This window comes from Rhynchophorus ferrugineus, unplaced genomic scaffold (assembly GCF_030347505.1).
Source record: "Rhynchophorus ferrugineus isolate W39M unplaced genomic scaffold, kcgeb_rfMv2 rfM4, whole genome shotgun sequence".
In the NCBI taxonomy this organism is placed as follows: Eukaryota; Metazoa; Arthropoda; class Insecta; order Coleoptera; family Curculionidae; genus Rhynchophorus; species Rhynchophorus ferrugineus.
In genome coordinates this window covers 4,391,092-4,418,262 of record NW_027472583.1, presented here as the reverse complement: position 1 = coordinate 4,418,262, position 27,171 = coordinate 4,391,092, and the positions used below count along the sequence as shown (strand labels likewise).

Genomic DNA, 27,171 nt, shown 5'->3' with positions numbered 1-27,171 from the left:
AAGGTTCAAATGAAGTTAATTATTTTCCAAAATATTATGCTTTAGCACAGAAGGCGTCTTACAAGAACGGTTAGGAAGGAATAATTAAACCAAATTTCAATTCAATGAGGTATATAGTATCGGAGATTTCGTGGTTATGTTTTAGTAACTCAGTGGTATTTCGTTCATATATATATATATATATATATATATATATATATATATATATATATATATATATATATATATATATGTATATATATATATATATATAAAGTATTAATATACAAGAACAAGCATTAACTAAATTGTATTAATTAAAATATAGGTATAAAAAATCACAGACACATTGGGAATAGAATTGGCAATGACTATGTTCGAACATTTTACCATAGCAAAGTCCATTATTGCAGCGGTTACCATGGTAATGTCACGTTTTTATGGCGTTATTTTTGTGGCATATATATATATATATATTCTCTAATGTAGTTTTCTTAGGATGTTGATTTTCTTTTGGTTGGAATGTGAACGCATATCAAATAATGAATACTTTTAAACAGAAATAATACATATTGTTGGGACTATAATTGATTTAATGTATATAAAACATAATAAAAAACAGTGACAACAAAAATATATATACTAACAATAGAAAAACATTCCACTCTGTCTTAGATTAATTCCTTTGATGTCTACTTTCCATAAATCTTGATGATAAATTCAATTCCATGATCTACATAGGATTGCATTTCTATGTCGACGTAGGTATGTCCAATACCGCCTTTAGTAATGTTGGCATTTCCACCTCTTTCTTCTGCTTTCTGGTTCATCGCTCTTATACAGTAGATTGGTATATCACCATAATAAGTTGTCTGAAAATTTACTTTTATGTAATAATACTTAGGTTGGAAAAAAGTAATTTAATTAGTAATATTTATTTAATATTATAGCTGATTTTCATCGAGTCATTGGTTTATTCAGCCGAAAGTTACGTTGACGGAAGTTTTAGAGGGACAGAGTTATGATTTTACCAGGAAAGTGGTAATTGGTTGATCAAACTATTTTTCAACTTCCTGCTTTTAACTGACGTTACTTAGGTGATTAAAAAAAACTAAAGTTGAACAATAAAAAAGACGTTGGATTCCTTCAGGGTAACTCTAAAGTATACAGAGTTTAATAACAAGACAAAAATTGAAAGAAACTCTTTGGGGATTATTGATACATCCACCGTAAGCACTTTCTTAATGATGTAAGGCTGGTTTCAAGAAAGGATTATGAATATCAGAAGTTCTACAATGACATAACTATGGTCTTACTAGAGAATTAGCGAAGAGTCATGAATAGAAACGTGAACATCTTCCCCAACTTACTATGTTCCCGTTACTCACCGTGGCGCTTCTGGTGAAGAAAGGTATCCTGGTTTTGTGAATGTGATCGCTGAAAAGCAGATCCTGGTCCGGAGTTACCGTACAGTTACCTTCAGTGATAGACGGGCCATAGGTGTTGCCTAGCTCCTGTTGGACATCTGTGGGTGCTGATGATATGAAAGCAACTCCGAAGAGAAACACTAGGACCGCAATCATTATTTTTACAAAAAATATTTGTTTATGAATAAGGACACTTTCTTTTCGTTGTTCGTATATCTGTTAATTGTTTTATTGTTGCTTATCGCGGCTATGAAGTCAAATATTACTATCAAGGCAACTAGATTATCTAAATAAGATTTTCCTTATGTTATACCTTATATATGTGTGTGTTTCGATGGCACTTGTACTGGAGAAGTTCTAGATAATATCAGTAAATGTTATTGTCGATATACTTAAAACGATATTTTGTACTAATAATAATTTTTCTTGGGATTTATAAAATGTTATTGTTGGAACGTTTCTATGAATTAATTTTGAAGATTTTTTGAAGGTTATTTAGTTGTTGTTTTTCAAATTAAGGTCGATTGCAGCTGCTATCCCAGTTCAAAGCCAATAATCTGGAATTGGTTCAATAATTATGCTGTGTATCTATGTGTGTCTAACGACCCACATTATGGACCATTTCATAATTTTCTTGAAAAGCCATATACGCGCTAACTCAGGCATGGTCTATTCATGACCTAGAAGTGTACTATCTTGATTTGTAATTTGAGGTTAGTTAAAATTTAGTAGCATTGTTGAACGAATCTAACACTAACTGTGTCCTTTATTAAGCCACGATTTATAATAAACATGGGTATCGTTCTATAAGGCTTTAGGCAAAAGTAGGAAAAGAAATAAATGGTTTGAGTTAGATTTATCTCAAATTTTCAGGTGTTTTGTCGACTTTTTTGGCTCCCAAAAAGTATAATTAGTGATAGTGCTCAAAATAGATGTAGTTACTTTTACGTACTATTTTCGCGTAAAATGTCTACATAGTAACTTTTAAGGTTTCCAATCAATTGAATAATTCAAATTAAACAATGTGTTGAATGTAGTTAAAACTTTGACAACTCTTTAATGATATAAATTTTTACTAAGAACAAAAGATGTTGTTCTAAGGATTTATTAAGTGATCATAATAAGAACATTTTAAAACTAATTCTTATATTTAGATTATTAACGTATATGTATATATAATTGATTAATTTAAAATTTCATATTTTTAACTTAAAGGACTTAATAATATTAAAAGAAAAAAAGTAACAGTAGTAGTAATGGGATCGTGGACCAACTGCAATTTGATAAGCATTACTTGGAAATTTTTATTATGTCTATCAGATACCAGAAACTACTTGAATGAGGATGAATCAATATTTTTAATAAGAGTACACAGCTGTAGCAAACAATGACATTGTATGATTAAGTTACACAAAATTCTAATCCGTAAATATATTCTTCCTAATTAGTTCGTTTAATATTTTTTATACGATTTAAAACATGGTTTTCACTATAAAGTGTACCAATTGGCAATCTACTATCATTGAGACTAACACTGACAGTATACCTAAAAATCACCCCCTTAATTCTGTCGGCTTGCCCTTGGGATAAGGGGTGACAGCTCAGTGAGAGATGACACGTGACGTTGTTTGCAATTACTTTTGCTTGTTTGTTTCAATTATTACAATTGTTTCTTGTCGACGAAACATATTATTTTTTTAATAAGAAAAACTTTTACCGTCAAATTAGTATTTGTTATTCTGATGTTTTCTTATAACGTATATCTCTGTGTGTATACATTTTTGGTATTTATATAAACAATTACAACATAATGACGATATTTTAAGCTTTACGATTATAATTTTTTTAGTTTCTATATTTGTCTTGATTTTGTGTAAGATTTGGCAAGGAATAACTTTGACGTACATTAAAATAATTTGCATTAATTATTGTTTTCTAGAAAAGATTTTACTACGAAATTAATGTTACAACTTGTTATTTTAGCAAGTAAATTTAATGGTTTTAGCTAAGTTTTAAGCTAATTGTGCTGGTATTATTATTTCTTAATAGACTGCTATTATATAAGCAAATTCTGAACCCACCAGTGTGGATCTATGGCCTGCTTTTGTATTTATCATTCTACCTTCTGAATAAAGTTACTCACCTATCATTTGTTATTCAGCATTTATTATTTTTAAATAGTGTAGGAGTACCGACACGCAAAGTGATCAGTTGGTAGTAGTAAAAATAATATTGTAAATAGATAATTAGGTTTAGGTAGGTACTCGTATTAAGCTAGATAGTGTATATATATTATAATATAAAATAAGCATACTAGATAGGTTAAATAAGGTTTTTGTTTATTTCTATTCACTTATTATAACTATTATGTACATATTTTATTTTAAAATGTTTTTTTTGTGCGAAAAATGTAAGTTTCAATTTTTAGTGAGTTCGTTATTTATTTTTTGCAGTTGGTTCAAATTTTTGTTAAAAATATTTTATTTTTCTCTTTTTAGTGTTGGATATTTACTCAATAAATCACACAGTTATTTTATTTAATATTACAATGAGCAGGCCAAGTAAAGGTGCAGCTCGTATCAGGGAAAATAGGAATAAAACACAATGATTGAAATTAAATAGCGCTTCAGGCCCCCGAAGCAGCTACCTAGTCTAGGTGATTTGATAAATGTTACTAATAAACAACAACAAAAAACTTTGTCCCCGGCGGGAATCGAACCCCTGAATCTGTTTGGGAGCTAAACGCCTTAATTATTACACCATAGAACCAGTGATGTACAGTATTACGTCTACGACGTCATATGTGCTACAGTTTGTGCTTAAAAATAAACTGCACGGCTTTTGCACTGAACAACTTCCGATTTTCCGTCACATCAGCTCAGTAATAACATTATAAACAAATATCTGATTATTGTAGATAAAAAATATGTAGTAACAGTGTACGTGCCTTAGAAATTTAAGGTTTTCCCTCGATTTCCGCCCCTTCCCTCAACAGATTCTGATTTTCTTCCAATGGGACCACCTCGGAAGTGCACTCTTTCGAATAAAAAATTTTGAAAATCGGTCCATAATTGACGGAGAAATCGGCGAACATACATTAAAAAAATATACAGCCTAACATGAAACCTCCTCCTTTTTCGAAGTCGGTTAAAAAAAATGCTGTATGCAATTTATTATACAACCATTATCAACATAGATTTCTTCATAATCCTTCCAATTTTCGCTAAATTGTGATTATCTGAAAGGAAATGGCACGGTTGCAATTGTACCAATTAGGGCGTGGCATTTTTTTGAAACTTTTAAATTCATCAGCTTGTAATTTTTTGTTTTAATATTAAGCATTGGTAGGTATCTGGTAGGAGAAAAATAGTAATAATATTGTTTTATTTTAACTCTCTTAAAAAAAACCTAAAATATATGTCTCTGTTAATATTGAATTTTACAATAATATATACACGATAATATAAACAAAGACCTTTTTGTTAATTTTTAACGTACTTTTCATGCTTTGTATCTTGTTCGGTATGTACTCTCATTCATTTGGATACAATATAAACTGCGTTTCAACCGTAGAATAAAGGGTAATAAATAATTCCATTTGTATTCGTTTAAATAACACACAGCCGACAGCTTTATACAATTAAAGCTCGCCCGTTCCTTTCCGTTCTTTTCGAAAATCCTACGTGAGGTTCGCATCCGATTACATAAATTAGTTAATGAAAAACCAACAGGATAATTTAATCTAGTTCTGGGGTCTAAACTCCGCGAACGAATCCATCAGGGTTGGAAATATTTATAATGTAACACGGCGAGAGCCACACACGTGTTACATCAAGATTTAAAAGTAAATAAGCTTTTTATACGCTTTTAATTAACAGACAAAGTTACCAATGAAATATTGTATCTTACAACATAATAGGATTGGTAAATATCACTTTTGGCTATTAACGGCCATTTATTTAATTAATATGTATAAAGCAGAAATGAATAGAGGTTTTTATACTGCTTGGGATGTATTTTACGCATTAGGATTCAATAGTAATGGCTCATCATCCTTTCGTCCCAAAATCATTGGTATCTTTCAATTTCAATTCAAGTTTTCCAGGAAAATATATGAATGTAAAACATGTATTTTGAGAGACATTTGAGCTGTAATCTTTTTTTGTACTTGTACTGTACTTGTAACTGGATAAATTGGCAATGGAATCACTGTTCGTACGTGGAACTGGTTTTAGGACATGCTATATTATTTTGATTGCATTTATACCGACGACATTCATCGAGCGAAAGTGGCAATGATCTACATGATCTTGCTGTTTTCTTCATAAAGTTGACACAGAAAATGAAAAGTATGCATTTTCATGATGCTTTGTTCTGCATGCTTTACAAACACAAATACGTATATTTGTGTCATAATTTTAACAAAAACACTTTGAATTAACTACGTTATATCTGATATTTGAGGAAAGGTTTTCAGATGGCAACCAATGTAACAGCGCAGTCATGCCTACAGGTGCGAATTCAAAAACTAGAATCAATCTTGACATATAAATTGATGATCTGAGCTCAGGGTATTAAATAATGTTCAATAAATATTGTTTAATGTTTTGATCTGGTTGTGTTCTAGTGTTGACCCAAATTTGTAAACTTGTAGATGGATTATCGTATTGTGTATAGCCATAAAAATATACGAGAAAATTATCCAAAACACACCTAACAGAATCGCTCAGTAGAATTAAATAGGAAAAAGTTTAATCAAAAACAAATATATATCAAGCATTCATTGATGTGGAAAAGACATTTTACATAGAAGGAACTGAAAGAAGTGAAGAAATAAAGGTAGTATTAGAACAAAGAGAAGTACGTTGTAAAGAACAGTACGAAAATTGAGCAGAGATAGAAAAAAAAATGTCGGAATTTATATATGGAGAACGAGGGAAAATACACTTAACATAACATACCTACACTATTTAGTGGCACAAAAGGTGTTTAACATCAATATTTATTCCAAGAAATCATATTTTTTGTTTTATTATTACTTGAGTCATGCAACTTTAAAGCCATCTATTAGAAAAAACCGAAACTACCTTTTCCCAACGTTAGATATTGTATACAGGCTTGAATATATAAAATTGTGTAAAAACATACCATGTAGGTAGGTATGAAACACGAAACACATGACAAAAGGCGTAGTGTAGCATAATACCACCAAACTCACAACTAGATCCTAGATCCGGTAACACAGAGAGTAACACTTCATAGTCAGGAAACAAATCAAACGAATTAGACTCGGTTTTGGTCTAGTTAGTAGAATTGGGCTTCTTCGTGTAAGTCTTTTTTACATAAACGTTGACAAAGTAAGCTTTAGATTCCTCTTACTGCCTTCCTTGTTTAAAATGAACTTATCCAATTGCCTAGTGCCAACAGTTTGATATAATGTATACAAAGTACTCGTTCGCAAGGAACTCGGTGAGTTTATTCCAGCTGATGTTCACATGAGAGAGTGCCGACTGAAGCAAATTTTGCCCATGGCTAAATATATATATATATATATATATATATATATATATATATATATATATATATATAGCCTGTGATTATTTTAACGAAAATGGAACTGAAAAAATTATATATTAGAAAAAACAAAAATTTCAAAATTTCACTACTATATATATGGAAAAAGTCTGAAAATATATGTATCTTGACGTGAAATAAATGAAAATGTATTTGTACAGATAGTTTGATAATATTGAATAGCAAAGTAACTGTCTAATTTTCTAACAAGAATATTATATGAAAATATATCGATAATATAATTAAACGAATATGTTGTAGACGTGTTTAACCAAGTTTTCTGATACATGCCTTAATTTCTGTTAATGTGACTAATATCATAGCTTCAGCAATTGAAAACGAAGGTAAATAATCCTTAACAATGATTACAGGCCAATGAATTTGTCAGTAAAAACCAACATTCAGAGCATTTAAAGATCATTTATTGTATATTTCTAAGTTGACACTTTCTACAGAAAGGTAAGAATCATAATGAAAGAAATTGATATCTAGGAGTGTCAGGGAACAAATGATATATATTACAGCTTGCTTTTGCAGTAATGTTTTAAGTTTGCTTAGTTGTTTGGTACATAGTAACTGAAATAATATGTAATATCTGTTTTGTTTATTTTTTTCGAGTCTCCTTTTTACAAATTAAAGTTTATCTTGACCGGATCTACCGCCATACCAGGTTTTTTTGAAAAAAAGGGAGTAATTATTGTGTTTGTGCAGTAGATTATCATTTTCCGAATAAAAATAAGCCATTGCTGGTAAATAAACACAAAATTGTTCCACTACACCACTGTCTCGGTGGTATAAACGTACTTAAAATAAAATTATTTGAAAAAAAATTAATGGATATTTAAAAGCACCTATTTTTAATATATTTAATAATAAAAAAAACAAACAAGATAATTACGGCATATCAAATATTTAATGAACGTTTCAAATAACAACATCAACATGAACAACTTAAGCGGATCGAGTTGTTTAGCTTGCCACACATTTTATTAGGTACGAAATCAATTATTGCTGACAGCTCCTGTTGGCTAACACCATTTTAGATGTTTGACGTTGGGTCTTATCGCTGATTGAAGTTCAAATAAGCAGCACATGGCGATTAGAATAATATCAGAATGTCGAAAATAAGGAAATGAATGGCCACGATAAATAACACGTTTACGTTATCACTATCAGAAATGGTTTTCAATCGTTTCTCATGATGAATTGTCTAGTAAGTTGGGAAATGTTCTCTAGGGAAATTCGAATTCGAAACATAGTTGCAGTAAATATCAATACAGGACGACTGTAATGTACATATGTTGATGTGTTTATGTTAAGACTGAATCGTATGATGAGTGGGACGTCGAGATGTAGGGGTTTGATTTATAATAGGATATATTTAGACCCTCAGAGTCGTTTTGTAGCACCATTCAACAAGTTTTCATATATTTTCGTGAAATAAAATAGTTTTTAAAATGAAATGAAGAAATGGAATGCTTTAGGAACTTAACGAAATTCATAACTGGTGCAGTTGGTAGGATTCCGGCGGGATTGTGAGGCTGTTGTAAAAGAAGACAGGTTTACGTTGGATTGGTAATCGTTTCACGGTTACTCGAAACATTCCTTGGTGAAGTTAAGTGGATTTCAGACCAAAGTATCGTATTCGAAGCTGAAACGCTACAAAAGGCAATTCCTAATCCCTAACCATAAACTATTCCAATTAGAAAACATCCGAGTTTTGAAAAACACCCCTAGCTCGTAGCCAAAAATAATGGTTTATTAGTAAGATGGGTCGATAGCTCCACATAGTTCAAAATTCGACAGAAAGCTCCAGTTCTAGAGATACAGCTGACATTTCTTATTTTATATATTTTCAGTTTGTGGGAAATTCATTTTTCGATGTTGCTACCATTGTTATCTGTCGATCGCTTCACTATCAATCGCTGCGACGGTTAATTTGATAGCACTTTCGATATAATTCGATCTGGTTAAAATAATTTTTGGAGCGTACAGTTTAAGCTTTCGTTTTTTTAGGTTTTCCCCAAACAAAATAGAATAGAATAGTTATAGAATGTATTTTTGTTGAGTCAAAAATAGTAGAGACAAGCAAGGCTAGAAAATTCGGAATATAGTTGAATTTTAATAATTTGAATTTTATAGATAGATTTGCAGCGACCGCTACGACCCTTTAGACCACGACGCATTCATCTACAGCAAGCTTAACGGTTGGCAACGCTGGTGAATTGGTAACATGCGGTTTTTCTCTTTTATCTACCCCTTGTAACGGTACCACTTCCATAGCGCTTCCGTACTTCCTTAACCTAACCTAATATCTTGTCCATTCTCCCATCCATCACATGTAGTAGTTAACACATGAAATAAACAAGTTCTTATTCAACCGGTGTTTTCTGTTCCCATGCGAAATCCTTCCACAAAAATAGTAGTGAGTGTTCAGACAAACAATCGTGTCGAGAGCCACAGATTCTGACAAGACGAACGTTCCTATAGATTCATATACATGTTCCAATGTATCATACAGCATTCTATCTCTTTTTAACTATGCTGAAATGAGAAGGAAAAAAAAACAAACTGCAATTGTAAACAAACTGCAATTGGTTATATATTTGGCGTCGTCTATGACGTGCATTGGCTGTTTTATTTGACGACCATTTTAAATTTGATCATTTTCCGATGAAATTAGTAGCAAAATGAGACTGAGATCCCCCAAGGATCTATACAGTCATGTTGTGGAAACAGGGGATCCAGCCAATATAGAAGACGCTACCAAACCAAAACCTGCGACTTAATAAAAACTATTCAATGTACAGTTCATTCTGTTAATACTGGTCGGAGAGGTAGTGCTGTTATTAGCAGTAGCAGAGGCTGTAAGGGGCTCAACCAGGAAACTCTAATCTTCTCTTAATAAAGTTGCTACTTGGATTAGGCAATAGCGAATCAAATTAGCTGGAGCAAAATATATACAAATAAAAATTACATATAATATTGAATTTAAAATAAGTGGATCTAGCCACAGGGTGCCTTAACATGAAGGAACATATAAAAAAGAAGTGTGATGAATTCATCATCAAGTTAAGGAAAATGTATTGGTTGCTTGACCGAAACTCCCAGTTATGAACCTGCGAGAAACTTATTTTATATCAGTAGATACTGAGACCAGTGTGGAGCTAGGAAATTCAGCGGTAACTCAAATAACTCCAATGTCTAAGTGACTTTCTTGAAACTTGTGGTTCCAAAACAAGCTGCTGAGGTGTATTCTGAATGCGCCTAGGTATGTTTGCGTTTGTGTCCTCCATTGTGAACTATATATTGATATCGTTTCGGACACTATCAGAAGATTTACCCATTCTCATTAAAGACGACTCCAGAATCACGTTAACACAGATGTGTCCAGACTTCTAAATGCGTCATTAGAAAGCTCAGAGGGAAAAACCCTTTTGGCCTTGCAAATGTTTGAGCACTCAGTGATTCAGTGGAACATCTATTAGTTGTAGTTAATAGGTTAAGTCAGATTAAAGTTAATTGTGAGTTGTATACTAGTTTTAATTAAAAAAAGCCTTATTACAGTTGTACGTTGCTATATGAATGTCGCTCTGTAACATCACAATAACATAATAATGAACTTGTCATGTAAAAAATACTCAAATTGAATCTGGTTCTATTACATAAAGCTTTTTTGCAATTTCCGCAAAAAATATCTCATCACAACGAGAAAAGGCTCTTTCCGACCAATTTAACACAATTGCGTATTGACTTTTTACAGCTTCCTGTACGGACTCGCTTTAACAAAATAAAATACAATTAAAAACGCTCAAACAACGGTTACATCAAAGCTCGATATAATTACCACGAATGCGGAAGACATCTGAAAACCGAGAAGGAACAACGGAGAAAACGGCGGGTGGTTCTTAGCCGAAATGAAATTGTCTGCGATACGCTGCTGGATTATTTTTCGTAGCCATGTCAAAAAGATGTTTTTTTTCGGCGTTTTTGTATGTAATTTTAAATTGTATGTATCAGACAAGTTGAGAGAATGAAAAAGTCTATAATGCCCTTTTATTGTTTGAGTAAAAAATTTTTCCGGGGGCGGTGGAAATTTAATTCGATTTCCTAATTTAAGTTGTAAACCAGAAAAGTTAAATTGAAATAAAATAAAAAGCACCCGTATATAGGCAACCAAGCATATGTGTCAATTTGACTTCTCATAGCTATTTGGTTTTGACTATAGTATAATCAGGCGGTGCTGCCAGTTTTACCTTTTATAGGCGAGAGGAATGTTCGATCTATGTAGTTCGTGATTGGTTTAAAGTAATTCTGCGATTTTCAATGACAGGTTTCTTTAAAATTTTAAACTATTATGTATTATTTCAGGTTATTTTTGTATTCAAAATAACAGCGAACTCATGTCATCGCGATGCCTGGTTGTCAAACATCCGCAAAATTCTTATAAACTGTGGTGATAATAATTATAGGTTATAAATCGGCAAACGTTTTGACGATTTGCTTATTTTGAGAAATTTCAACACGTTGCTTATTACTATATTAATCTAAAATGCCGAAGCAATTAGATAGAGTCAAAACAGATGGCGTCTCTCAATTACTTCGGACAGGAACGAGACAATATATGCATTAGCTGCACTATAATGTTAAAATAAATTATTTTTGTTTCATTGTTTTATTTAGGTTACAAATTTGTTATATGTCAAAGTAAAAGTCAACTAAAAGGAAATGTTAATTTCAAACGAATAGGAACAAAATGTAAAAAACAAAAATTCAAAAGGTTAAAAACATTTGTATAGAGAAAAGCTGGAAAAAGTAGCTGCTTAAGAAATGGTAAAAATCGAGGTGGTTCTGGGATATCTAGATCATAGTTACTACCTTAAGCGTATAGATGGAGTTAAATAAATTGTAGAAATAATAAAAAATAAGGAAAATAATAAAGAAAAAAAAAAAATATATATATATATATATATATATATATATATATATATATATATATATATATATATATATATATATATATAATTATCCATTAATTAAGAATGTCCTCCACAAGGAATGTAAAAACCTGTAGTTTTATTGACAAAATACATGAAACAAGAATATACTCTAAACTAACCAATGTAATTTGGTAATTCTTGTAAAGTGCAGATAATTTTTTCTATTTTTTCTATCATTTATCTTTCTATCATTTCATTTCCATGGGCCAGTCCGTATTAAAACACTGTATATGTTTAATTCTTCTTTTTACAGATAATATTGTTATGATTCTTTTAAACATTATATTGTATTAAATACTTTTTCTTCATATATATCCTAGGGATTAAAGTTGTTGGTGCTATAAGTATTTTGCAAGTATAGCTTCTAAAATACCTATCTATATATTTATTATATTCAATTTATTTATGAGATTTTGCTTCTTAAGTTAACTTGACTAATCATAAATAGAGGCAAAAATAAAATAAATATAGGAAAGTCTGTTAATTTTGATATATTTATTATATAGCATATTATATTATTATATAGCCTATATATTTATATAGCATAAAAATATGTTTATGTTTAACTCACCTTGAAAGCATTCCGATATTTGTTGGACATGATGTGATATAGCAATGGATTGATGCAGGTTGATAGGAAGTAGAGAACTCCACTGGTGTACATCAGGTACAGGTACATCTGGAAGTATGTATTCTGGGCTTCAGGAGAAGCTTCGGCAAGATAGACAGCTAGCAGACGTTGAGCGTGGAAGGGTGCCCAGCATACGAAGAAGGCAGCCACAACTGCAACTATAAAAGAACAATAATAAAAATATATTATTTAATGTTTGGGTATATTTGATCTCTACTTTTTTATTTCAAATAGGTTTTTGCCAATTTATTTTGTAATTTTGTTAATTACAAAATATAATTACAACAAAACTACACCATGTACATCTTTTATAACTTTTATAACGTTCATCGTATAGACTACCTCAGACTATACTTTGTATTGGTCTCTAAGAAACCCTCTGAATGAGTGTAAAACTAGCTTCAAAAGATACCATTAATAAGAGCTATTAATAATATTCTTGATATTAATACAAATGTAATTTCAATAGTATTGACTAAATACTTTTTCATTCTTTTTGCTTGAAAGTGAAGAAGAGGATCGAGAAAATAACCAAACTTTTGTAATATGTGTCTAATAGGAGTCGAGGAGAACCATTCTGTATTCTTTGTTCGCGCATCGAACTTTGAAATTGTTTTGATTGTTGGGACTTTTTACATCTTCGGGATGGTTTTGCACATAAAATGCTGAAAATTAAATGAAAAAAAAACCGATTTGAAAAGTGTTTTAGCAGAACCCATTATTTTTTGTCCGATTATAATCATGAATATTAATTAATTATTTAATATTGGCGAAACTGAAATGTTAAAACCATTATATGTCAATGAGTATCATTTCATATTATATTTATTTAATTAGCTTTTTTATATCATTTACTTTAATTAAGTATATATAATTTATCAATATATAGTAAAAGTGACAATGCGCAGGATATCAGAAGATTGAAGCAAACCAAACCATACGAACTTATATAAAGTGTATATATACCTTTAGTGTAAAGTATAGCTTAAGTTATTATTATTTTATCATTGAGGAATACATATTGATGTATTTATCTCGCACTCGTCTTGCTTGTGAATTAATCCAAGTACAAATGAAATGTAGTAGTAAGTTAATTTATAATTAAGATTGTACTCTTTGTAAATTGTAAAATATTTAAATCATGTTCTTTGTTCATATTTTATGCTTGGGTTCAACAATAAAATGTTACGGCATGCCCAATGAAAATCTAACTGTTGCTTCATGTAACATATCATATATATAGTGATAATATCCCAAATGTTTTTCTTATATTTGAACCTCTATTTGTATTCATGATAAATATTTTCTACGCATATAAAGGACTTTCTCCGAACAGAAAAGTATTTTATTTCCTACTGGTTGTTTAAGTGTTTTGTCCTTTTAAAATGTCACTTTGTGTAATCCTTCGACAAAAGGGGAATACGAAGACAAGGAATAAGAAGGCTATTGAGTGGGTGAATTCTTCCAGTATCATTTTTTTTTTAGTATTTTCTTGTGCGAAATACAATTTGCTACATTTAAATTGTTTGCAGCCTGGCAGATATCAGCTTTTAACTGTAATTATTTATTTGCAAACAAAGCTTTATTGTGTTTATTAATAATCTATTTATTCATAATTTTAAGATTAATCTTTTTTATTTACGTATATTTTTTACCTATACAGTCCTATATAATTTAGGGTAAAATCTACTTTGTGTACGTAATGAGTAATTATATTTGTATTTTATATTTGTTGTTGGTTGTAGCTTGATGGCCTGTCTTGGGATTCATTATCTACTAAATGATCTATAAAATCCTTTATAATTTTCCATTTAATCCATACAGAACATTCTAAGCATCGTTTATGAGGTCATAAGAATGCCATTAAAGCAACGATTAAAGCATAGGTAGAGATAAAGTCTTTATGACAAGAGGATGTTTTCGTATTATTCAAATGAATGCCCTCTAAACAGATATTTAGAAGAAATAAGAAACATGACAATAGAGTTAATTTAGATGGAAATTTTGTGACTTTTTTCATGAAACTATTTATCTAAGAATATAGTGAGGATGATATGTATTAATTTTGGTTTTTAATGAATAAATAATGGAGGGGCAGTAGTTCGCGGTATTAAAATGGGAATTCTGAAAAGTTGGCTTGATATAGAGTTAAGCACAAGGGACTATATTTATGCATATATTACATAAAAAATGCGAAAAGCAAAATGCGAAACTCTTAAACTCCTTTATCTCAACTAGGACGTTTAAAGTTAAATAAGAAGAAGTTTACTAATAAATTAAAGAAACAAAAGTAGGTGTATTACTAGGCAGTGTTCTAGTTCCTGTTCTTTATTTACCCTATACATGTGACGTACCATAAATAGAAAGTATTACTATATCTAGAATTGCTAATAACTGAGATACTTACTATTAGAGACAATAGCGAAGAAGCAACCAGAAAACTGCAACACGTAAGTAGTGACATAAAAAATGTGGACCCAGGCGTAGACAATAAAAGTTAATAAGAGTATATCAGTGCATATTTAATTCAGTTACACACAAACTGTTCATTTAGCCATAAATATGAAAAATACTAAGTAATGTGGAATTAATCTTGTTACTTCGTTGGAAATAGCATATCGAAAATGAAGGTAAAGGAAATAAAAGAAGAAAAAAAATAAAAGAAAGAACAAATATTTCAGAATAAAGTTCTGAGAGGGATTGTGGATGCAGCCAGATACTATTAAAACAAGTACTTACACCGAGACCTTACCATCTCCATTGTCATAGAGGAAATTGCGGGATTCGCAATAAGACCTGAGGAAAGACTGATGTTAACATCGAAGTGTATTCTTGGCCATCACTGAACTAGGATGCAGACTCAAAAGGACCAAAACGTGTGAAAGAGCAGAGCCAGTGGATCATCCTAGATAAGTATCTAGATTTAAGTCACTGTAATTTTAATACACTTTCAGAAGTGTAAGAATAACTACGTATTATAATTATTAGTTAGTAGGAAGTCAGAGGAAGCTAAATCTGGTGAATAAGCTGAATGCTAAAATAGCTCATACCTTTAACCCAGTGATTTTAGGGATGTTTTTTTTCCTTCCGAGAGAGTAGAACGTTATCTTCATGGAAATCGATATTTTGGAATGTAAACCTTCTTTTTTATCAGTGCATTGAAGGTACCATGACAAATATTGCTTTTGAAATCCAAAAAGCCAAAAACCGAGTTTAGGATGACCCTAAAGGACAAGAGGCTGTGAGGAGGACAAGGTTCAAATTTAGATTTTTTTGATAAATAAAGAATGAAGAATAATCTGGAGAATAAATGTTGCGTGTGGTTTCACCTACAAATAAATATATTACTGGCTAGTAGTAATTTAGTCTTGAGTAATCCTATATGTGGATAGAGTAATGGATGACAAGGCGAAGTAGAAAGAGCATGTAACAACAAACGAACCTTGCATGAATTTCAAAAAATGTGACCTTTGATTGTATGACAATCAGAATTAACACTCCGATGGTTATAATACACACAAAATTTGAAGCCATTGTGTAAGTATGGAGTTGCACAAACAATATCAATAATTTATAATAAATAAATAATTCAATATCAATATGATTCAAACTTATCAAACATAAGCTCTTCATGGCATTATTGATGCTCCATGATGTGTTAGGAATGATGATATCCACAATATCTAAGGCTACCAGGAGTTGGCGAAGAAATTAAACGGCTTGCGCAAAAACACCAAGATATGTTACGTCGTATATAACTTAAAAACGTCGAAGTACTACAAGTGGTCGACAACAGTGGACTTATCCGGATATTGAAGAGTTAAAAACGCTTTGAACTTGTAAAGTGGAGCTATGTGTGGAAAAAATGCAGCATTTTAAAATTGTGTGGAATGCACGAGTGGGATTATATATGTCAAACACCACATAAATTTGGGTGTGAAATTTTAGATATGTGATTTAAGAATAATAATTCAAAAAACCCGGAAAGTCATTACCGGGTTTTTTGATGACATCCCAAAAGTGACTCGAAAAGTTGATAGTCGGACGAGGCAAGGTCTGAAGTGTACGGTGGGTGCGATAGTATGTATCATCCAAGTGCTCTCAATGCTTTATGGACCGGTCTTGCTTTACGAGATGGCGCATCATTGTGCTGTAAAATCGCCTTACGGTGTCTTCAGGCCCATTCAATTTTTTTAGATCAAAGCATGGTTCAAATTGATCATTTTTTGTTAGTAGCTATTACTATTAGACCACATTTCGTAATACAATACGTCTTGCGGCCAAAACGATTTGGCCTTGGAGTCGATCGACTTCGCCAGGTGATAAGTGTGATTTTTGCGCTTAAACTTTTCAAAACAAGTCTACCTTTCATCACACGCCTATATTCGAGGCAAAAGTGATTTTTGATTATACCTTTAAAGCGGATTTCACAGACGATTTTTCGGTTTTCCATCTGCCTGTCATTCAACTGATGAGGCACCAATCTCCCCATCTTTTGGATTTTCCCCATTGCTCGCAATCGGTCGTCAATATTTTTTGGGTCACATTAAACGCTTCTGCTAATTGGTTTCAGTTTGGGTTGGGTCTTGATATAATAACTCATACGGTTTCGCATGGTCAAATTCTTTCGGCATACGAGAACGTTCTTTGTCTTGTACATCGAAATTACCACTTTTGAATTTTCGAAACCGCGTCATTGCCAAAGAGATATAAATCTACTTTGGCAAAGTATATGTATAGCTTAATCTGTGATATTATAATATTGCATACATAAGCTTTGTTGACGTGACTAAAAACAATAGAATGTAGGAATGTTCGTCTGGTCGGAATGTCTAGCTGTCGATGCGTTTGTTTGTCCGAACACTCGCTACGATTTTGTGGAAGGAATTTGCACGGGAACTGAAAACACTGGCTGAATAAAAACTTGTTTATTTCGATTGTAATTGATACATGTGGTCGACGGGATAATGGACAGGATATTAGATTAGGTAGAGGAAGTACGGTAGCGCTGTAGAAGTGGTACAAGGGGGTAGAGAAATGAAAATAGAACGAAACGTCGTCGTAGTGGTCTTTTTAGCAAGAAACCGCATGGTACCAATCCATCGGCGTTGCCAACCTTTGAACTCGCTGTAGGTGAATGCGTGGTGGCCTAAAAGGTTGTAGCGGTCGCTACAAGAACTTATTAAGCTTAGCGACATCTCTTAGAAACACCACTAATGACTTTCCGGTACACTTGATAAATACCAATTATATATAATTTACAATTAATACTTAGGATTCATTTAAATTTATTCACACAGAAGATACATCCCAAGATATTCGCTTCAGATCATTTACCCCATCATTACATCATTATGGCTTCGGACAACATTAACTTTGCTATTACACTCAATTTATTAAAATGGGCCAATTTATTTTGCGTAACCCCACGTACCCGACAAATATTGATTCTCTTCTTTGGTCTTATATTATAGAACGCACGTGGTAGCCTTATTAGTATATCTTTTTGGCTTTTTTCCTCGACCTTTTTTATAGGCGATTTGTCAATATCAGTCTGTATGTTATCTTCCGGTGACAGTGTATTTATTTTCTAGATTTATTTTTCGGTCGCCTAGCGTTCCTTTATCGAAGTCTATGCAAATGAATAATATAAAAGTTTAGGGGATTATAGTTTTTGAGTGTTGGGCCTATTAAATGTATTTCAAATATAATTAAGAAAATCAATTCTAGTAATGGAATGAGTATTCGATTAAATTAAATTTTATGCAACTAGCAATACACTATATTACGATACCCAGTTGTAAACGCTTTGGTCTTTCATTCATTATTTTTCAAGCCATATAGCTCTAAAGTGCAAACTATACCTTAAAGATTGGAATCAGATTAATTACAAAGAGGTCAAGCTGAAAAGCCACAAAAGCTGTATTGAAAGTGCTCAAAGACCGCTAGACATGAATTATTTCAAGTAAGAAACATTTAAGCTTTAAAAAACACCTTTATTCTGTAGAATCTCGGCATGTACATTACAGCCCAAGATGTAAGACCATCAAAGGCGGACTGAAGTTACACTCAGTAATAGTAGAATTTGGACAGAAGCTACAAGTTCAAGGTGAACGGCCACCAAAGGTGGATTGTTGTACCTCAATTTTTATAAGCTGCCCAGATGGGACAACGACCACGTCCATACCTGTGTGACCATTTCACTGGAGGGATGTATTATAAAATACAGCAGTACGGTCTTGACAATCACGATCATATGCAAGGTCCATCTGTTTTAAGACTATGACTGGTGACCTGAATGGTGAACGAGTGAGAAGGGGATGGTCTGTTTTCTAATAGAAAAAACCCTCGGTGCCGTTTTGTATCATTGTTCAACAGGTTGCTTCTGTTTTTTTACTGAATAAATCAGTTTATAACAAAAATTAATTGTTTTGTATTTTAAAACTTATACGCTTAAATGCTTCCGACAGCTCTACATGTTTTTGTAGCTTTCCGGGCTTTCTTTCCGTTTGGTTCTTTAGAAGGACCTTTCACAATGACATTCAGCACAGACAAAAAACTTTGCTCAATTCTCACTTCAATTTTCATGTTACTGTTCTATGCCATAACTGTGAAAATCTTTATGTAGGACAAAATAACAGAATAATATGAGTTCGTAGAGAAGAACACTAAAATATGGAAGATCGCAATAAAAACTGACGGCCTGGATATTATAATGTTGATGAAATTGATGGAAAATATCGTAATTAATATTGTAGCGACCTATGTGTCCACAAAGTACCCGGAAATATAATCCCAGATGTTGAACATGGGCGGGTGCCAGCAGCGACAATTAGAACACGATAACGAATAGCTGGCAACTTCGAGACGTTTATCTGGAATGTTATTGAAGGGTATTTCCATCATTCAATAAGCGACCATCGTTTGGTTTAGACGTGCCACCATCGACTGCCCAAGCCTGGTAACACCGCTGCCATCCGTTTTATCTATTTTGTATTTTCTAAATTTTTCATATTGCCAATAAATAACGGCCACATAATGTAAACATCACTGTTTCATTTCGTTTTACCTCCATTCACCGAGCCATATCATTTACCCCAAAATATAATAAAATATATAGTCTATTTAAAGATGTTTTGCACATACGTCATCAAGATGTTTAATGTATTGCCTATTGTAATTTGTAAATTCGTTTCAGAATCAGACAATATTTCTCATTTTATTCCAGTTAAAAAGATGCAATGTTGTCTGATTAGTTCGAACGCGTAAACGAACGAGCCTGTCAAAACCGTCTGGTTGTCAGACGTATACAAAATTCTTGGAAGCAATAGTTATAACAGGTTATAACTTTAATCTGTAAACTATTGTGGCTGTATAATTAACTGTAGATTTAGATGTACTATAATGTTAAAATAAATTATATTTGATAACATTTTTGTTCAAATATTTTATTTAGATTAGAATTTTTTGTATGTCAAAGCCAAACTGAACTAAAACTCAGAGTTGATGCGGCAACATTGCGATGTTTTGACGTTACAAATTTAAATAACCAACATTTCTCGATAAATGCCTTTCTAAAGGAAAATCACCTAGTATAATGCACTGATTCGATATGATTGTTTTTTGAACCACCCTGTATTGTAACAGTGTCAATATAGATCAAACGAAAAATTAATATATAAATGACATAATAATGCAAATATAACATTTTATACTGTATTTTAAAGGACTGAACGTTACATGTGGGGAAATATATGATATTATATACAGGAAGTTTTTCAACAATGCTACTTATCGACATTAGCATATCAGTCGATTTATATGGAAATTTGACGTCTCACACCGAGCAGAATTAATGTAAAATTTGATTTTTTTTTGACATATAGGTCACACTCGAGGTCCTGTTAGAACAATCTAATTTTTGGAAGCTTCTTTTGTGTTTTTTTTTTGCTGTCTTATTCGTAAGAATAGTAGCTATACTCACAAGATGTTTTAATTATATGCTATTTATCGTCAAATGCAAAAATAATTCCATGTATACTACTTTATCTATAAAGTATTTCACAAAAAAGTTTATAGTAAATGATTACAAACACGCAGGTCTATCGAAATCTTTATAAAAAATCAGATACTAAGATGTGGCGATATTCTATTTTGCCTTAACGACTGAAAAAATAATTGAAAGTTTTTATATAACTATAAATAATAATAAAAATTATTCTGTTACAAAAGCACTACACATACGCTGAAAAAATCAGAATAAACGCGGATTTATTTCTAACATTTTATCTGATCAGGTAATTTGTTTTTAAATTTATTTATTAAAACTAGTATACAACGAACAATAAACTTTAATTTGACTTACAAACAACAAACAAGCAACTACAATTAAGAATTTTTCCGATGAATTACTTAAGTGTTTAAACATCTGCAAGTCTGGATGTTTCCGTGTTGACGTGGTTCTGTAGTCTTCTTTGATGGGAATCGGCAAATCTTGTACGTTAATCTTATAGTGTCCACAATCATGTCACTTTCTAGATCTCGATGGAGGTTACAAACGCGTATGTAACAAGGCATTCTGTTTCATTTAATTTGATTTTTTTACAGCAACTTTGTTAAAATAATATTGGAGTCTTCGTGTCTCTACAGTCTTTGCTACTACTAAGCACTGGTACCAACACACTTCACTGAGGCATGAAGATTATTAAGATCAGAGTATGTTCCTTCATGTTTAACATGGAAGTATCAATTAATCAAATAAGATTTTAATAGCAATTAGAAGTACTTAGGGATAAGTGGGTTTATTTTATATAGAAGGCCTTTATTCCATACTCTGTCAAAAGTCTGTACAACGTCAAGGAAGACAGTAGAGCATACACCTTTATTTTCTAGAGATTTTTCAATTATATCTGTGATTCGATGGCCAATTGTTGAGTGGAAATTCTTGAAACCAAACTGGTGAGATGTTATCACCCTTCTTTACTCGAGATTAGGTTTAATTTCTTTAAGAGTTTAGACATAACTGGCATTTTAATTTAATTTTCATAATGTTGGTGGCACAAAACTGATTTATTAACTATGATATATAACCTAAATATAAGTAAAATAGAAGTGCACTCAAACGTTCGTACGTATGCAAATTGCCGAAGTGATGGCTAGGAAAAACTAAGTTACGTCAATGTTCTAAGGCCAACTTAATATGAGGAATTAAAATTTGTGTTCTTGTGTTTGCTGTAATTTAAAAACTATTTTATTACGAATCATTCTATCCTAGATTTTTATTTATCAATGATATCATTTTGATTATTTTATATTAAAAATAATATTCTCTATCTGAAATATCCCAAAAATCTAATTATACCAAACTATTATTTAAATTAATAAACATTAAAATTTGATAAAACCTACGATAAATGAAAATTCGAATATAAAACGGCAATATTTCAAGAGATTTGCTACTAGTCTACTTATCGATGATAGCATAATAAACGATTTATATGGAAATCTCCAGTCTCGTATCCAAAAAACTAAGGCAAAATCGGCTTTTTTCTCTTCCACCATGTAGATCGCATTTGGGGACCTTGTTAGCGCAATGTGTTTTTTCCACAACGTTTTATGAATGATTTATAAATAATGCCACCATAAATGATACAATAAACTCGTTTATGCTGAACTAAGGAGATTGTATGTTATAAATATATTATTGTATTAGTGCACTGATAAATTATATGAAGTTACTTCGGAAAATTTAATACTGATCATCATTAAACGTGATCGTAATAACATGAATATTCTATACAAAATCTAGCAACGCTTGGCGGTTAGCTAAACTTGTTCTAGCTTCAGACTGCGCTTTCTATGACCTTGGTCCATGTATATTTCGGAGCTGTTAGCTTTATCTTCTGCTTAAAAGGCCAGTTTCACCATATAACAGGTCAATTGAAAAGTCCCCGGCCTACCATTCTAAAATACATTTCTTTGGCAAAATTAGTTTTTTTTATTCAACATGATTCCTTTCAAGGGTGATACACTGAATACAGCGACCCTCCAACTTTTCGATGCCATTTTTGTAGTACGATTTGTCGTTTGCTTCAAAATAGGCCTCAGTTTCGGCGATCACCTCTTCATTCGACGAACATTTCTTCCCAGCGAGCATTCTTTTGAGATCTGAGAACAGGAAATAGTCGCTGGGGCCAGATCTGGAGAATACGGTGGATGAGGAAGCAATTCGAAACCCAATTTATAGATTTTAGTCATTGTTTTCATTGACTTGTGACACGGTGCATTGTCTTGGTGAGGCAGCACTTTCTTTTTCTTTAGATGCCGCAATTATTTGGCGATTTCGTCCTTCAAACGGTCCAATAACGCTATATAATAGTCGCTGTTGATGATCTTTCCTTTTTCAAGGTAGTCAATGAAAATTATTCCATGCGCATCCCAAAATACTGACGTCAAAACCTTACCAGCCGACTGTTGCGTTTTTCCACGCTTTAGAGCGCGTTCATCGTGTACAGTCTACTTGCATGACTGTCGATTCGACTTTGGAGTGAAATGATGGGGCCATGTTTCATCCGTTGTGACATATCGACGCAAAAACTCGAGTTTATTACGCTTGATCATCTTCAAACACTGCTCCGAAACATCTCAATATTTTATTGACACGCGAAATTCCTTTTTGTCCATTTTTTTTCACAATAACAAAAGTTGCTTCACTCAAAATGCTATAATTCACAAACTAATGATTGGACAGCTGTCAAATTTATACACGCATACTTTTCGGAGTTAGCGCTAACTAAAAAACATATGGATTTAATTCTAGTAGCGCCATCTATGTGTTAGGCCGGGGACATTTGAATTGACCTGTAAGTCTGAAGGGTTATACTTTACCACATTAAGGATAAATGACACATATTTGTTTTGACAGTTTGATGTGTATCATGGCAAACATTGTTAGTGTGTCTGGAATACTAAGTCACTTCATGACAACGCTGTAAAAGTTCTAGTATTCTTTTTGAAATTGTTATTTCAGGTAAGGTCAGAGAGTAAGTCATTATGGACCGACTGTGGGCAAACCTAGATTATTTACGTTGTGAAGTCTCAGTTAAATTTTTTCATTTATCTTTCTTTCCGTTGGTTGCATAAAGCTAACTTTTTAAACTGTGAAAAAAGATAGATAATCCAAATAAAGTTGAAGCGCGCTAAGATTTCAAATGTTGGATTGCGGAAATTAGGAAACGGTAAGTGACGTCAATGTTTCGTAGCGCTTCTGAGGTGTTTGTTCTTGATTTCTAAATAAATGTATTTTTAATAGTCTCTCTATGGTATATTATTATTATAAATTAATATTTTTGTCATTCTTTATAACAGTGATCAAGCCTATTACAGTGTTTTATCTTTATCATTTTTGTATTATACTTACTTAACATTTTCACCACTCGATTTTGGGCTTGAGTCTGACGTCTTCTCCTGGCTATATCGTTGTTATGGCAGGAATATCCCGTGGATGTCGAATTACTGTTATGCGAAGTGAGGGATGGTCGTTTGGCGGTGGATTTTTTCAACTGTCTGCCTATTAGGAGGTATAGAACTGTTATGATGATCATTGGGGTGACGAAAAATACTATGGTAGACACCTGAAACAAAAACATATATGTATCTTTACGTGGACAAACCAAGAGTTGAGACTCATGCTGGAGAGACTTTCGAATTTTAACCAATATTTTCTAGTGGTAAGGTGAACCATCAAAGCTTATTGGAGCAATCGGCATTTCAGGAAAGTTGAGGGATGTGCCAAAGCGATATCAGAAATTATGAAATTTATATCAGAATATAAATCTGCAGCTTTATTAATTTCATATACATCTTTAGGGAATGAATATAAAGGTGAATTCATCATTCATGACATCGGGAAATCCTTAAACACAAATTCTTTATAGTAAGGCCTTTCATAATCTGGCTATATGGAAATAGACTATAAAAGTTATTGTTTTTATGTTCTAGGGCCAGTACAAAATACTTATGTCACAACAATAAAAACGTAATTTTTATACTAAAAAAATACATCGTTTTCAAGAGAATGTAAATATTTATTTAATCAAAGAATTGGCCATTTGTATCTACATATCCTACCCATCCTTCAGGCAATTTATGGATGCCATCCCGAAAAAACTGTTTGTCCTTTGAACAAAACCATTCTGCGACTCATTTTCTAACTTCTTCGAACTTGTAAAGGCAAAATGCTGCTCTGCAAGCGCGTGTTTCATTTATGCGAAAAGTTTTATAATCTGACGGGCCAAGATCTGGAAAGTACGGCGGGTGATGTGTGTACGTTACCGTGCTAAAAAGTCACTTTACTGTGTCTTGGGGCCATTTTTAGACGTTTTTTCGATTAATTTGTGGTTCAAATTGATCAGTTGTTGTTGGCAGTTGTCTCTATTAATTATTTCATCAGGTTACTCAGGGCATTGTCTTGCGACCAAAACGATTTGGCCTTGGGGTCGATCGGCCCATTTCACCAGGTGATAATCATGATTTTATGCATTCTTTTTTGCTTTTGACTTAAGGTTTTCAAAATAAATTCATTTTTCACCACCCGTCACTCTTCGATGTAGAAATGACTCTCAACTAAACCTTTGAAGCGGCATTTCCCATCTTTTGAGTTTGCTCGACTGCTTATAATCAGTCGCTAATTGTTGCTTGGCCCTAATTTAACGCTTCTACCAATTCTGTTTGAGTTTGGGCTGGGTCTTCAACTAATAACTCTTGCGGTCTCGCATCTTCAACCTTTTTAGTTTTATCAGAATGAACGTAACGAATGGAAATCATCATTTTTAGAGCATGCTCTTATATAATTAAGTTTCTACCGGCAAACGATGACTTTCAGCTTTTACGCTTGTTGTTAGTGACATCAATTAGAAAAACTGGTAATAACTTTCCGGTCCACCTAGTAAATAACCGATGAATACGTTAAAACAAAGAAATATCTATATATCGGCGTTCCTGTTCAATTTCAACTTAATTCAATATGTATCGTTATCGATAAATCGATAATACTTACACCTTGGATCCCTAAACATATGATCAAATACAAATAATAATAAAATCTAAACTTTTCTTTAGAAATCTGAACTTGAAAATCACTTCAAAGACTACATACGAAGTTGTTAAGAATAGTTTTTATACAATCTCTATTAAAAATACACTTAAAGTTGCGCAACTTTATTATAAATTTCATTTCAGTCTGGCGGGTCTGAATCTGACTCCAGAAAGATATTAAGAATCATATTCCCATCTAATTAAAGCAATTTCTCTGGCGGCGGGAGAGAGCGAGAGAAACAGAAAGTGAATCTACAACGCTCTAAAAGAAAGTTAATAAGGAATTTAATTAGGAAGCCTGAAAGACCGACCGAACAAATCTTTAATTAATCATCTGTCTAATTGATTTCGAGAGAGGATGAGCGAGGGTGACGAACGTTCACCAGAAACACGTTTGGAATGAACCCGTCAAATTTTGATTGCATTAGTTATTAATATCTATTCCGTCAGCTTGTCTGTTATGCGCTATAAGGAATAGGACAAAACTAGAACTAGCAAATTAATTTAACTTAGTTCATACATTGCTTGCACGTATTTTGATTAACGATATCGATTTTTTCCTCGCTGAGAGTGGCGATGTTGCATCTCTTGAGCCTCGCGTCTTGTATAGCCAGAATATTTAAAAAATATTTATTTTACAATAAAATAAGCTTAATCATGTGTACTACAAGCAAATGTATTGTGGTCAATTTTTTCTCAAATTTGCACAGTGATATACGACAAATAAATGCCACGATGACTACATATGATGATTATACTGTGATGATGTTGTCCTAGATCTGTACATCCACAGTTCATCTATAATCAGGTCGCACAAAGACTAATAAATCAATAAATAAATAATAAGAAAAAGAAAGAACTAGAACTAAAATATGGGAAAATATATTCATGCTCCGTAGAAGGAAATATAAATACAATAAATAGTCTCAGAAGTACTGAAAGTGCACTCAGATACTACAGGGCTAATTACTTACATCGAAGCCTTCAGATACCAACCATCACTCAGGAAATCAAGAGAATCGCAAGGAAACATGAGGAGAGACTTAGTCCTCGTATCAATATCGAAGTATAACGTGGGGTAAAAGTCCCGCTACCATCTTGATTGCCTATAAATTTGCTTAAGGCAAAGATAAGTAAGTTTGGTTTTCATAAAAAGTTTATATGGTCATTACATTTGGTTTCGTTTTGATTGAAAAATTATATCGGCTAAATTGTGACCGCCGATTCACTATGCAACTTTAGGCTCTTTTTAAGGCATATTTTTATAACATCCTGCAACATTTGAGGCTTAAATTCTTCAATTTATTGACGAATATTGTCTTTAAGATGTTGAATCGTTTGTGGCTTATTCACATAACCTTTTGATGTCAAAAAACCCCATAATTGTTTGGTGCTGATTCGCCATGCTAAACCGCCACTTTGCACCCAATTAGCCAATTGGTCTTCGTGGATAAACGTCATTCAA

The 27,171-nt window shown here is 32.4% G+C and overlaps 2 protein-coding genes across 3 annotated transcripts in view; both read right to left on the bottom strand.

Annotated features, from left to right (window-relative positions):
• Nucleotides 1-27,171, bottom strand: part of PKr-C (neuromedin-U receptor 2-like) — a 228,569-nt gene that overhangs the window by 37,747 nt on the left and 163,651 nt on the right. For both annotated transcript variants that reach the window (XM_076404399.1, XM_076404400.1), the window contains 2 exons: nt 24,031-24,244; nt 12,552-12,769 (listed from right to left, as the gene is read on the bottom strand). In XM_076404399.1, coding sequence (XP_076260514.1) covers nt 12,552-12,769; nt 24,031-24,244 — 432 coding nt within the window. The remainder of the gene's footprint in view (nt 1-12,551; nt 12,770-24,030; nt 24,245-27,171) is intronic.
• LOC143196589 (uncharacterized) lies at nt 552-1,695 on the bottom strand. Its single transcript, XM_076404401.1, has 2 exons — nt 1,368-1,695; nt 552-851 (listed from the first exon to the last, which is right to left on the bottom strand). Exons 1-2 carry the CDS (start codon nt 1,560-1,562, stop codon nt 672-674), a joined length of 375 nt encoding a protein of 124 aa, XP_076260516.1. The 5' UTR covers nt 1,563-1,695; the 3' UTR covers nt 552-671.